Below are 14942 nucleotides of genomic sequence, written 5' to 3'. Positions count from 1 at the left end.
CAAAATGAAACAAGGAGATAGAAGAATTAAAGGAATCTTGATAACTTGGGTGGTTAGAAGTGTGATCTTCCCTTAAACTCTTATATGAAATCAACTAGAGGCACGCCAACTTGGTGACTGGTGTTAGACTGTTAGCCAGTAGTCCAGGGATCAATGCCAACTGACTCAATTGCAAATAACTCCATTGAATTCTCTATTTGTATTCTGTAACCATGATGCCCCTTTCACAGGTACCGGTTGAGGACTTCTAGGTAAATTAATTCTCCAATCTCACTCTAGTGACTAAATAAAACATTATCTTCTCGGCAGCACATTCACTACCCGCTCTCTAATGCTCTGTAGAAAACCTCAGAATGTCTCACTCTCCTCACACAGCTCAGATGCTGGCTACAAGTCCCCGGAGTCACTCTATGTGAAGGAAGCAGTTAGGTCATACTTTTCAGATAGAATCACAAAACACAATGCACAGTGATAACAGACTTCCAGCAGTGAGAACACATTGGTGATCTGAGTTCAGTCTTTCCTTATCTTATCACCTCTTCAGCCCCAGCACTGATTATGGTGTCTGTCGCACAAGTGTTTACAAATCCTCACTGGATATGTGGATTGGAGAGAACATGGAGGGGCCCGGAACACATCAGACGCTTTGCTAATCATCCCATTTCATTTGTGCAGTTACCTTTCACCACAGATAGAAAGCAACCGAGTTGAGAATTTTAAACCAAAACGTGGAAAGTGTTCCAAAAGTCCAAGATATTTTGATTTTTAACGTGATCCCCAAATGGCACCATAACCTCATGTCATGGGTTTAAGGCACACTACAACATCACTTAAAATCACTTCCACACTCTGCATACAAGGAGTGTATTAAACCAGTTTACATATGTTTTACTTCCGTGGGTTCTCACATATATATGCAGCTATTTCAACATTTTGAGAAGTCAGTTAGAGCACTTCTGGTTTCTATAATTTCATGTACGGGATGCTCAAACTGCACTGTTCTTAATTCAAAGAGCTCTGCTGCTCATGACCTTCTCAGACTTAAGTGACACAATCAGGATCCAAACCTGTTTCGGACTGTTATCCCAGCTTCAAGTCCTTACTTACCAAGTCACTTTCTCTACACTAAATTCCTCGGGGGTATGGTGTCTAAGAGGTATTCAGATTTAGTCCCTGGCAAGGTGTGCGTGGGTGGAAAGAGTGGTCATCAGACAATCGTAGTGAGGGAAGCCTTTTAGGATTCTGTGTTTACAGCCTCACGTTTCCGCCCATTGGAGTGCTCAGACCCAGTTCTTCTGTGAAGCTGCATGCTTTAATAATTAAGAGCACAAGCCTGAAGTCAAAGGTCTAGATCTGGTTTGACGCACTGACGTGGACTCATCTTAACTTTCTCATCCGTGAAATGTCTTCTGGTAAATGTCTACACTGTCCATATTCTGTATGTATGGGTGAGGATTAATTAAGATGATGTGTTCAAAGGCGGGGAGGGGTGAATGTGGAAGGGTGATAGCTAGCGACCACCTGTGCTAGGTAAGATCAACTTAGAGGCTGGTTACAGAAGATAAGGGTTCGCTTGTCTCTGTAAACATCGCTGTGTCTTTCTCATTGTGTACTAAGTTCATGCTCATTACTGCTTAGTAGTTAAAAAAACTTCATTCAACTTATTGAGTTTATAAGTTTAGATAGCAACCTACCAATCATACCATTAACACTTTATCCAGAACCCACTTAAGGTGGTAAGAGTTAGTTTGGTCATAGAGCATTTGCTTAGCATGCAGGAGGCCCTTGGTTTTATGGTTAACACTTCAAAAACAAACAAACAAACAAACGAACAAACTAACTAACTAACTAACTAACTCTCTGTTAAACTATTTGATTCTAGTTGAAGGAAGTGGAAGGATGGGTGAACACTGATAACTGTTTGTCCTCTGACCAACCATCTCTACTTTATGTGGATCTGTGTTGGTCTAAGAGGATACTTAATATTTTATATTTCAAATAAGGGATCCACTATGAAGGAAGCTTGAATAATGGGTGTTTGGAATTGTTAGCTTAGTTAGATTAAAATATATGGGTTTAATAATACATGGGTTTATTTTGATTATTTATGTAACGGACATACATCACATATAAACACGCTGAAGATGATACCTTGAACTCCAGTGTACTTAACTGACTCAATAAGCTGTCCTGACTGTTGGTGAACTCATCAAAAAAAAAAAAAATTGTGGAGAAGTCCAAGTGACTCATGAAGTGTATTATTAATCTTTAGGTCTGAATTTGCACTTCTTAGAAACACAGTGCAAATTTGCAAGTGATAAAATTCACTTTTATTATATTTTGACAATCATAAAACAAAAAGTGATTTTATTTCCATGTAGTTTATAGTCTCATTAAGGGTAACGCTACATGGGAAACAGAAAGGAAGAAAACAAATGCCATCAAGACACACAAATCCAACAACCCCAAACAAACATCTGTTTCCCTTTCTCACGTCTTAATAGCCTGGCTATTTTAGATACAAACATTTGTTTTGCTGACAAATGTTTCCAAAAATGTTAGTGGAGATTGTTTCACTGAAATGGTTTTCTTGAGCTGAACAAATTGCAAACTTCTCCAACGTCTATAGGCATCTGTGAAAATAAGCAAGTATGGTCTGCAGATTTTCCAACCATTCAGGCCATGGCCAGCAGCGCTGAGTGGGGCGCATGGCTTTGCAAACCTCAGGATCCTTTCTACAGGGAGCACTCCCAGGCCTGCTCAGGCCGTGAGACCAGGCCCACATCCCCTGCGTTTATGGGGAGATGCCTGGCAGTTTAGCTTTTCATCCTGTCACACCGAGTTCCTGCAAGAGCATGGAGTTCTGGGCTTTGCACAAGATCTGTCCCGTTTTTCAAGTCCTTTGCTCCAGTTTCTTTTGCCTTGGCAGGGATCAAAGAGGCAGAGGGAACAAATGGTTTCCCATGCATATTGAATTCCCCCTTGCACTGATTTTTCCTCTGTCACTTGAAATTCAATATTGGCTTGGTTCCTGCACATCTCCTTACCTACTAAACCCGTCTCTGTGCGGTCAGCGAGTGCAAAGGGAGAACTCAACCATTTTTTTTGGGGGGGGGATTTATTTTTCTATCCTAGTAATAGTAAAATTCATTAATAAATAAGCAGTTAAGCAGTTGGCTTTTATTTCACATTAGCTTCCAATATGTTTTTTTTGTTTTTGTTTTTGTTTTTACCACAGAACTTTTCTGTTGCTCTGATTTGATTTATAACAGAAAAAAAAAACTTTCAAGACTTGTAAGTAAAGATTCCTTTCCTAAGAATTCGGCCACACAGTTCTTATCTTAGTACCTAATGCTTATTGAACGTTAAATAGCTATGTTCCTGTAGGATCCATTGGACTAAAATTGACTCTCTATCCCTTTCTGACTTCTGGCAAAGTCATTAAAAAAATAGGCAAACCTATAAGATGGGAACAAATACAATTGACCCCATGGTGTAATATAAGGCTGTGTGTAAAAATGGACTTAAATTTCTAAGCTCATGAATTGCACTTGAGCATATTTATTTATGTCTTATTCTGAAGATGATAGTAGAAACTGTTCTGAGAGATTTGGGACTAGAAATAGGTTTTCAAGGCAAATTACTTAACCAGGAATAGTAGCTGGGTTGCAGGTGAATGTATTCTATTTGTGTGTATGCTTCACGTGGTGAATGTATATAAATAAAAGAATGGCTGAGGGGCTTAGCCTCTGCTTCGAGAAAAGTCAGTGTATTTCAAAAATTCCTTTGTGGCAATATTTTCAAGTTGCTAATTTTTTTAAATACATGCATTTGTTTATGTTGATTTAAGGGTTTAGTATAAGAATCTACAATTTATAACTCAAAGTCTAAGAGATGGTATGTTAATTTGGATATCAGCAAAAGATAAAATACCCTAAAATTTCTTTTTCTATACATCTGCATTTTAAATACCAAAGAAAATAATTAAGCTACTAATTTTTTTTTAAAGTACAGCCCATCACTTTAAAGTTAATAAAATCATGATTTGATTCTGACACTATTTCATATCTGGGATTGCACAGAGCTGATTTTGGTCCAATTTTTCTTTAATAAATAGTGAAGTTATAATTTTTAGAAATATCCTTCTTTATAGGACCAACACACTTTCTCTACTAATAGAAAGGCATTTATTTAATTGATGAGAGGCAAGGTTTTGAGTGATTGTGGCTAGATGAAATATTGTATACTGCCAAAACTCTCAGATTTAACTTTCTTATAAATTCACTAAAAGGACGGGTTTCAACAGGAATGAAAAATTATGTAAACATATTTGGAGTAAACTAAAATTAAAATTAAAAAAAGACGTGAAATTTTGTACACAGTGTTGGGTCCACAGAAACCCAATGTTGAAGAAGGATAGAAATCAGTCATCCTAATGATAAAAACAGAGAGAGTGAAATCAAAAGCACATCAAAAATTATAACATAATGAAACTTAAAAGAAAATCAATGAAATTTCAAAAATAATAAAGGGAAGAAAAAAAAAAAACCAAAACAGCCTCTCCTTTTCTAAAATACAGTCAGTTAATGATCTGTCAACACAGCTGGGCTAATCATGATGAAAAGAGAGGTGTACAGATTGCTAATACCACAAATGAAAGAAAGTCACCACTAAAAATTCTACAAGTATTAAAATCACAATAAAAATGGCCATAAGTCAGGAGCACAGATGTCTGTAGTTACAGCACTTGAGACTGAAGCAAGGGTCAAGAGTTTGAGTTCAGCTTGGGCTACATGTCTCAAAAAACCTAAACAAAACAAAACACAATATTATAAACAATCCTTCATTCACAAATTAGGTGGACTAGATGAAATGAACCAATTTCTTCTGAGGAACAATCTGCTGAAACTCTCATAAAGGAGAAATCTAAACAGACCTACATATGTGAATTAATCAGAGATCGAAAGAGAAATCACTAGACTCAGATGGCTTCATTAGTAAATTTTATCAAATGTTTAATGAACAAACTATTTGAATTCTTGGCACTTGTCTAGAAAACACATACAGAAGGGATGTTTCCCAGCTTATTCAATGAGGCCAGCATTATGCTAATACTAAAACCAGACAAGGACAACTCAGGATATGAAAACTGTACACAAGAATCTGTCATGAATATAAATGTGAAACTTCTCAGGAAAGCATCAGCAACTGAGTCCAAGAATGCATATATAGACTCATACGCTATGACCATATCATAGGTATGCAATGCCGATCAACACTGGAAAATGAAACAAATGCGATTCATCACACCACTATGCTAAAGAAGAAGTCACAAGCATTTCAACAGATGTGGGGAAAGCACTCAACAAAATCCAATAGCTCCACTCATGTCAAAGTAGGAACAGAGCAAAGGTTCTTTTCTTGATAAAGGCCATCTAAAGGTACTGACAGTGCTTTCACTCCGCTGGATGGCTTCACAGCCAGGAGCACGTGGACGGCACAAATTGGAGCCAATGAATTATTTTCAAATAGGAAAAAGAAAAAGAAATAAGACATGTAGTTGGGTCTGGGAAAGGTAGAAATGACTACGGGTAAAGTTAGGGCAAGGAGTTAGTTGGGATTAAATATGATCAAAATAGAATGTATGAAATTCTTAAAGAATTAATACAAACATCTTTTTTAAGTGATACAGTTAATCTCACATATAAAGAGGGATATTGGAAGCTTTCTCCCTAGAATAAAGAAAAAGAGAACTCCTTTCTCACTCCTTTTCACCACTACACTGGGAAGACTGGCTAATTAAAAGCAAACGCAGAGATACATAAATTGTGGTGGAAAAAATAAACTCTTTGTTCACAAATGACAGCTTTCCCCATAGTCAATACTAAAGAATGACTCTCTTCACTAAAGATGGGAGAGAAAAACTTCTGAAATAACTGATCATCACAGGGTTAAAACACAAAAAGCAACAGAAATAAGATTATTGCTTTCTTACACACCATCACTTATGTTAGTGGAGAGAGGTAGAGGAAAAGAAGGGGAAAAAGATAGGCATAAGACATTTGAAAGAACTATGGGAGGAAAAACATAACACTCAGATGAAAGAAACCCAAGATATCCCAGGCTCAGGGATAGAAAGACTGAGTATTGTCAAGATACCAGCTTGTACCAAGTTGATCTAGAAATTTCCCATAATTCCAGGTGAAATTCTAGACCAGCGATTCTCAATTGGTGGGTTACAATCCCTCTGGGGGTCAAATGACCGTTTCACAAGGGGTTGCCCAAGACCATTGGAAAACACAGATATTTAAGTTACAGTTCATAGTAGTAGCAAAATTACAATTATGAAATAGCAAAGAAAATAATTTTAGGGTTGGGGTCACCACAACATGAGGAACTGTATTAAAGGGTCACAGCATTAGGAAGGTTGAAAACCATTGTTCTAGACATTTACTATATGAACACCGGCACATTGGTTCTAAAGTTTAGATGAGACAAAAAAGCTTTGAAACGACAACATAATTTTGGTAAAGAGTATAATTACAAGATATTCTAACGTTAGGTCTTACTGCTGAGCTACAGTGATCAAGGCAATATACAATGGAGAGATAATAAACATATCAGAGGAACAGACTACAGAGCCCAGAAAGTCATGTCAATATGATCAACTGATGCCTGACACAGGAGCAGATGCAAATATAATGGAGAAAAGTATTTTCATAAGTGATACCAGAGCAACTGGATCTCTTCATGTACAGAAGAATGAAATCAATAGCCTCACCTACATCTTGCACAAAGACAAATCCAGAGTGTATCAACACACTTAGCGCAAAGTGCAGAGCTCTGAATCACCCAGGCAATAACACAGAAGCCATTCTTAATCATCTTGGGTTTGGCAAAAAAAATATCTTGGTACAATATCAAAGGTGTGATTCATGAAAGAGAAACTGACAAGGTGGATTTCATAAAATGTGAAACTTTCTCTGTGAAGAATTCTGTTACTAGACACCAATGTACCAGCCAAAAACATTTGTAAAATGTATGTACCATGAGGCTTGGAGGCAAAATATAGGGGAAAAAAATTAAACAGTAAGAAAACAACCCAATTTAAAAGCAGACAACAGTACTGATCAGATGGCCGACCAAAGAAGACAGAAATTTGTACAAATGAAATTGTGTTCCATGTGATGCATCCCTGCAAGTTAAACAAGATACTGCAGCATCATAATGGCCCAAATCCAAAATATCAACAACATGGAAAAAATTCCATGTTGACTAGATAGTAGAGCAAGTGAAATGTCATTGGTAAGAATGAAAAATAGTAGTCACATTCCTACCAAAATTCACCATAATGTATGCATATAATCAAGAAGCATACTTCTATGTGTTTACCCAAAATGGGTGGAAAAATTACTTATACCCAAACACTTGCATTCCTAGCTAGTCAGTGTATAGGGAATATGTGCCTGCACATTGCTCAGTTATAAATGGAACACACATAGCACAATGCTGTCCTAAAGGCTCAGGAGTCATTGCAGGAGAAGGGGCAGAAAGATTGTAGAAGTCAGAAGCAGTGGATGGCCACAAGGAAATAGTATTTTCCAGACACAATGGAGCAATTGCACAAATGAATTCACAGCCACTGTGACAGCATGTACAAGACTTGAACAATCTCAAGCCAGACAAAATCCCATCATGGAGTTGGGGGAAATGGACACAAAGTCCCACCCCTGTTGAAGGAGCTATTAGCATTTGATAGCTGCCAGGAGAGGGAGAACAGGTTTTATTTAAGGCCGTGACCCCCTGGGAGATCCCCCATGCTCCAGGGCAGGCCCCATTCCCAAGAGTGAGTGTTTGGGCAATGAAAATTATATTTTAAGGGCTTAAAGAGATAGAAATTAGTTAAAGGCAGAGATGGCAGAGCTAGAGAATATGAGATTGGTGGGCAGAGAGATGGATCTGGATCTGAGAAGGGATGGGATGAATATGATAAAAAGTGCATTGTGTAAGATCCTCAAAGAATGAAAATACTATTTAAAAATGCTCAGTATGAAACACGTTTGCCCTAAATTAAAAAAAGAAAAAGAAAAAGAAAACCCAAAACTTATAGTTATCTTTCTCTGTTCACTCCATCAAAAAATTAAATGAACAGTGTGGAAACAGATGCCGTGGTGGGTGAGAAGGGGACCACTCACTTGTAATGATACAGAAAGGACGAGCGACATACGACCCCACGTAGAAGCTACTGTAGCTCTCCCGGATTACAGAATACTGATGTTGACCCAAAAGACTATTCGCCTCAGAAGAAACACACACCCGAAATGATTTTGATAAAAGGGTACTTTTGTTAATTTCAATATTTATTTATATCTCAAAAGCCAGCAGATACTATTTAATGACCCATTCAAATTCTTTCATTCAACGACTTCATGAATTTTACCACCAAAGGTTCTTTTCATGCAGAGTTGGAAGAAAGGCAAACTACTACCCCAGACTTAGTGTAAGGATCTTTTGAATTTTGCTCAATGACTTCTGACTGTGAAACTAAAAAAAAAAAAGCCAATTCATAACATTTATTTTAAGTAAGAAACTATGGCTTTTTAAGAAATCTGAAAAAACACTTTCTCCCCAAATCAGTTACATCCTGTAGACATTAAATAGTAAAATTAAAATGAGTACATATGTCACCAATATTTTTTTCCTAATGAAATCTATAATGTATTGTGCCCCCTTAAAGTAAAATCACATATGCATTTTGAAAATTATGATTATCTATCGTTTCCTATGTGGCATATCTTTGTATGCAAAAAAAGCAGAGTACTTGGTGTTATCTTTTAATATTTGTAAATATGCCTATAATTAAGATTTACATTAGTATTTGTTACAAAAAAATACCGTTTTCATGACTTGAGGAGCTAGAATTATGTCAGGGAGTCAGGCTGCTGTCTGTACTCTACTGTTTATGCTCCCTGAGGGCATAAAGTGGGCTCTAGCTCTGGGAACAGGCAACAGGAAAAATGCTCTGACTTTGTGAGAACAAGAGCTGGTCTCCTAACCAATAAAATGAAGGGCTAAAAATTTTAAAGTTAGGACAATTGGGGGGAAAGCTTTGACAGCAAAAGCAAGAAATAAAAGATGTACTGAGTAAATGGAGCATATAATAATTCTTGGTGGTTATTTGTCCCCCAAAAAACAAATCGGGGGCAGAAACTAAAAAGACAAAATATAGGAAAAGATCCATATATGGAGAACCACTTGTTTGCAAGACCATGGGCAGAACTCTGAAAAATGTCCGGACCAGACAGACTGTTACAAAATTCACAGTACATCTTGAGACAGGAAGGAAGGGGCTGGCTTGCTGGTTTGCACAATTTCCCTCTGCTGTTATTTGATTTTTTTTTAACTCTCAGCAATGCACTGCTATGATGGAAAATAGTATGTAATGATAAAAAAATGTTAATTTCTATATAGTATAATTTATTTTGATATTCCATATGTGGCATTAAATTACCCTCTTATCCAGTTATCATAACTAATAAGTAGTTATTTCTAAGTGTAGGCATAGAGGCTATGTGCTGTGGATACTACATCATGCGCATTGAAAATACTGTCAAGTACATGAACAAAATCATATGTTCAAGACATTTACATACCTTATATCAACATTTTCAAACAAATAAACAATAAGAGGTGGTGCCACAATTGCACAGTTCAAAGTACTTAAGTAGTTATGAAAATTGGCCAAGATGGTGCAACCTGCTGCATGAGTTTATGACCTCAGAACTTCAGTGACGCCTAAGAGCCCAGCCAGGACTAAGTAAAACACGGTTACCTGCTGTGGGGTCTGTGACGGCCTGACTCGTGACGCCGGAAGGTGGCTCCTGGAGTTGGTAAGTGGCGTTGGTGGACGGAGTGGTGGGGCTGGTGCTACTGCTGGTCATGTAGTGTGCTGGATATGGCGAGCTGTTATAATACTGAGCGTACTGACCCTGGCCAAAGCCGGGATAAGACGGATAGTCCTACCAAATCGAAGCACACGAGAGTTGCCTGTCAAAGCACCGCACCGCAGAGGAAAGTCGCACATGCTTGTGTTTACGTGTCTTTCGTGAATTCATATAAGCAAACACATATTCACTCAGGAGCTCAGACTTGAGAGCAAACTTCAGGCAAGGAATTGAGCCTCCATTTTACGCCAAAGTACAAACAAAATGAAACCCATCTGAGAACCGTGGGACTCACCATAACTGACTACTATAAAGACTGTATAAAGAAAAAAATGATTTAAAAGTTTAAGAAAGCTCCCACTTACATTTTTAATAGAAACAATCCTTCCCCCACGTAATAAAACCATGTTGTACTTTTAAATGTTTCAGAAGTCGAATTGCCTAATTAAGTTACCTGCTGAGAGCTGTTAAATCCAGAGGAATTGGTGAGTGAATTATTTCCTGCATATAATCCTGATGATGTGGTAAAGCTGCTACCTGAAACAGAGCAGAAAGATGGCTTGCTCAGTGACATGCTCAGGAACACAGGAGAACGTCATTTCCATAAGGCAGGGATGGGGTCAACTCTGTCTTCTGCACTGGAATCCACTGTCATGAATAACATTTCCTTCAAATAATTGACCACTTTAAGGGATCAGGGTATGGCCCAAATTCCATTCCCAGCACCCTCATTGGGTAACTGCAGCTTTAGGGGATCCAAACACACACATACTCATACACACACACACACACACACACACACACACACACACACACACACACACACACATTCTCTCTCTCTATTTCTCTATCTCTCTCATCTCTCTCTGTCACACACTAATTTAGAATAAAAATTAATTATTTAAAAAGACAGTTGACCATTTAAATTGTATTACATCACAGTAAATAAGTTTAAATTTTAGAGTGCATGAGGAATTCAGAAAAAATTAAGGTCATGGAGCCCTTTCCACTGTCATGAGTTCCTACTTCCCCTTAGCCAGTTTAATTAAACACTTGTTCTCCCTCTTTAAAATAAAATGGTCATATTAGATGAATGTTAAGGTTCTTGAGAACTTAGAAACGGTGTTGCTACTTCTAAGAACCTACAATGCTCCCCCTGTCCTTATTCATGGGGCCTTTGAGGAAGCACACATTATTTTATTTCATGGGAGAATAAATGGTGGTACTTGAGATTCTTAATACAAAGAAGACTGAAGAGGAAGATTTCCTGCCACAGGTGTGGCTGAAAGCAACACTGGCTGTCCATAATGTCCAACAATGACCAGCGGGTACTGTGCACACACACTGAAGAGTTCTCTTCCTTACGTCACTCGCTATGCTGTGGCTGAGCGGTGCCCAACAAAAACACAATGGCCTTTGGATGCTCTGACTAGCAAGGATTTCTAAAACGGTTATGCTCAGACAGGAACGGCTGTAGTTGGTTGTTTGTTTGAAGATACGAGATACAGTGCATTATACTCTCATTTGGTACAGCTTTATGAAGCATAGTACACAAAATTTTACCGTCAAGAATCTACTCTGGGAAAAAGAAGGAGTTTATTTAGGGAGCTCATTAGCAAAGACACTGCTTTCCACAACCAAACAGAAGAGCCCCTCCCTTCAAGGGTGCTGCTTCCAAATAGAATACAGATTGTTAATGGTGCTGGTGACCTGATATTTTTTTTTCCATATTATTTTATAAAAGTACAAATTAAAACAACAAAAATACTTTTAATTATCTCATTTTAAAATACTTTTGAAAATATTAAAAAAATATATTAATTAGTACAAAAACTAGGCTGTAGAGATGACTCGGCAGGTAAAGGTATTTACTGTCAAGCCTGAAGACCTGAGTTATGTCCCCAGACCTGCCTCAGGCAAGTTGTCTCTTTATCTCCTCATTTGTGCTGTGGTTCATATTCATCCGTACATGTACACACCTAGCAACTGAGTTCATGAAGCCAGTGCATGCTTTAAATTTTGTGCTCAGAGCCTGTACTGTTTCTAGAATAAAAAAATAAAAGCAAAGTTTTGAAAGACTAAAATTGAATGGGAAAGGAACTGGCTAAATAGCCAGTGTGTAGGCAGATCTGGGAGACAGTCTTTAACGCGAGCCCATTGCTTACAGGTATATTCATAACTAAGACACAGTGGTTGCTTCTCAAAATATTTGCTTTCTGCCGAGCATTTAAATATTGGCTTAACAACCAGAAGTCACAGTTGTAGCGGGTGCCATTTGGAGAGGTGCAGGCATGGACGGGTGTGCACACAGGTCACGGAACGACTCTGGGTGTCATTCCTCAGCCACCTTGCAACTTTTCAAGACTGAACGCTGAATGCTGTCAGGTAGGTCAAGCTAGCTGCTGAGCAAGCGGATGGGGTCCTCCTGTCTCTGCCTCCAATCTCGTCATCACTGGGATTACGAGAGTACACCCCTTTGCCTGATGCTTTACATGGGTCCTGAGGGTCCAGTCTTGGGAGCCTGCTGTGCAAGTGCTTGGTGGACAGAGCCACCTTGGAGGCTGGATGAGTGTTTTTGATGCACAAATTAAAAACTGCCTGGACAGGCTACCTATTTACTCTAAAATATAATTTCCTATTCTTCATATCCTGTGCAAGAGGATGCTTAAGCAACAAGTGAAATGACCCCCCCCCCACACACACAGAAAAGGTAGGCATGATTACTGTTTATCCCAGCATACACTTACAAATTTCTCCAGTGTTTTTATGCATCTTTTCCCTTTTGACTTTTTCAAATGAGAAAAATACTTCCTCTCTTTGTATATTGAAAATTCTTACATATTAAGCATCTATGAACCTTAAAAGCTAGTGAAATAGCCATTCTTCCAAGAACGTTAAAAGCTAGTGAAATAGCCATTCTTCCAAGTCCTCAGAACACCTCTCTTGGCCAAGGAACACTTTCACTCCATTAATACTCCAAGCAATGAGGTTTCAATAAGCAAGCATCCATGTCAATGTTCATTTGCATATGATAATCATATACCTATTAAACCATAAGTATTGGGTTCATAATGATGTTTCCATGGGGAAGAAAGGATGGCAAAGACATAGACTTCGACCACACAGGACTTACCAGGATGATGTCAGTTTTATTTTGTGTCCCCTCCTCAACACACAGGTCCCTCTACATAGTCCCATCTGGCCTAGAATTTACCATGGCCAGCCTTGTACTCAGAAATCTACCCATTTCTGCCTCCCAAGTGCTGGGATTAAAGTGTGTACCATCACACCCAGCTTGTTTTGCTCTTTAAGCATTGGCTCTCATGGGCATATGATTCCTTCTGTGTTTGTACATCAGAGAACAAGTAATTAATGATCGTGATATGCAAAGGATATTAAAAAAGTGAGCCCTTAAAAATTCCTTCTGAAATGAATCTAAACTTCTTCTGGGTAAGAGTATGCTTTTCTTAACTTTAGCTATTATAGACATTCGATAGGAAAAAGTACTTTGGGTTATGACCTGTTACTTTAATTTAAACTATACATTTTTAGGTTATGACTTGCTACTTTCAGTTAAATGACACATTTTTGGGCAATAAATACTGACCTCCATAATCCCCACTCACCAAGAAAATGAATAAGATATAGAAAATATATTTTTAAATGGATGTTTTCATTCCATAAGTTATTCGCTGGAACAAAGTAGAAAAGACCATGGAAGCTATATTGGCACATACAGGCCGCTAGGGTAGGGCCAAGTAAATCACAGCTCGCTGCTCCAAATGGTCCCCAAGTGGCTTTCCAGACGTATGCTGCTTCTAAAGCTGCGCACTAGCTGGAAGCCAACATCAGTTTTACTCATTTGCAGGCTGAGATTCCATTCCACTCGGTGTGCTGAAGCAGGACTTTAATGGCACCCCAGTGGCCTCCAAGACTTAATGCAACTTCCAAAAGGATCTCACTTGCTTCGGGGAGAAGTGTACGGACTAGAGACTGGAGCTCGGGCCATATTCACTTTGCTAGAAGCAAGGTCTCAGGACCTGTCTACCTGGTTTCATAGAAAACATGGGCACATAAGGGCTGCTTACTGGTCCAGACTGCCAACACTCGCAGGCAGCCTCAGTCTCTGCTAGCTCCCACCCCCACCCCACCCTGCGACTGCTCTCCTGCTCTCTTCTCATGGAGCATGGACTCTTCTTCTTAATGAGCATGACAGATCCTGTCACCCCCTGACTTGAAAAGTAACTGTTAGTGGCTCCCTGTCGCCCTCAGGATAAAGTCAAGCTCCTTACCCGGCTTATTTATCAGGCCTTAGCTGGTCTGGTCCCTATTTATCTTTTGGATTTGTTTGATCTCTTTCTAGCAGTCCCAGCCCCACACCACCCCCAGATGGCTATTCCAGCCTAACTGGTGACCTGGCGTGTTGTTCTCTGAGTACCATTGGGCACAGTTCATTTCTGCAGTCAAATACTGGCCAACTTCTAGCAAACTTAATTCTATATAGTCTAGAAACCACTATGCACTGTGCAAGCCTGGATCATTCTGTCTTTCATTTTTCTGCCTTCCTTTTTACCTGTTGATGAGGTTGTCTTTGTAACATGTATATATGCATGTATATATGACCACATCCATGGCTCTCTCTCAGCATTTTAAGCCAATTACTACGAATTCGTCTATCAACAAACAAGTAGTAATTATACTTGTTAGTCCTTTATGAGATGGGAGTATATAAATGTTATGCACACACACACACACACACACACGTTTAAGTATTTGATCCGACTCATCTCTTCTGGTCCTACTCCCCAATAAGGGGGACAATCACATTTCATTTTACACATGCAGAAAACATCTGAGGTCCTAAGAGACGTGGCAGAGCCAGCTGTGACTCTATCTCATTGTGCCACTCACTTCGAAACATGGAGCCCTTCACCTCCATAGTGGATCGACTATCAGAGTAAGCAAGACTGCTTTCTTATGTTTGAATCTATGCAATCA

General features: G+C 38.8%; 1 protein-coding gene across 8 annotated transcripts in view; it reads right to left on the bottom strand.

Moving 5' to 3' along the window:
* The window catches only part of Eya1 (EYA transcriptional coactivator and phosphatase 1), a 141120-nt gene that overhangs the window by 72999 nt on the left and 53179 nt on the right, over positions 1–14942 (bottom strand). For all 8 annotated transcript variants that reach the window (XM_021657280.2, XM_021657281.2, XM_060385834.1 and 5 more), the window contains 2 exons: positions 10399–10481; positions 9833–10019 (listed from right to left, as the gene is read on the bottom strand). In XM_021657280.2, the coding sequence (XP_021512955.1) occupies positions 9833–10019; positions 10399–10481 (270 nt within the window). The remainder of the gene's footprint in view (positions 1–9832; positions 10020–10398; positions 10482–14942) is intronic.

This window comes from Meriones unguiculatus, chromosome 6, assembly GCF_030254825.1.
Source record: "Meriones unguiculatus strain TT.TT164.6M chromosome 6, Bangor_MerUng_6.1, whole genome shotgun sequence".
Lineage (NCBI taxonomy): Eukaryota > Metazoa > Chordata > Mammalia > Rodentia > Muridae > Meriones > Meriones unguiculatus.
Note: the sequence above shows the minus strand (reverse complement) of the source record. Positions and strands in the feature narration are given on the sequence as shown.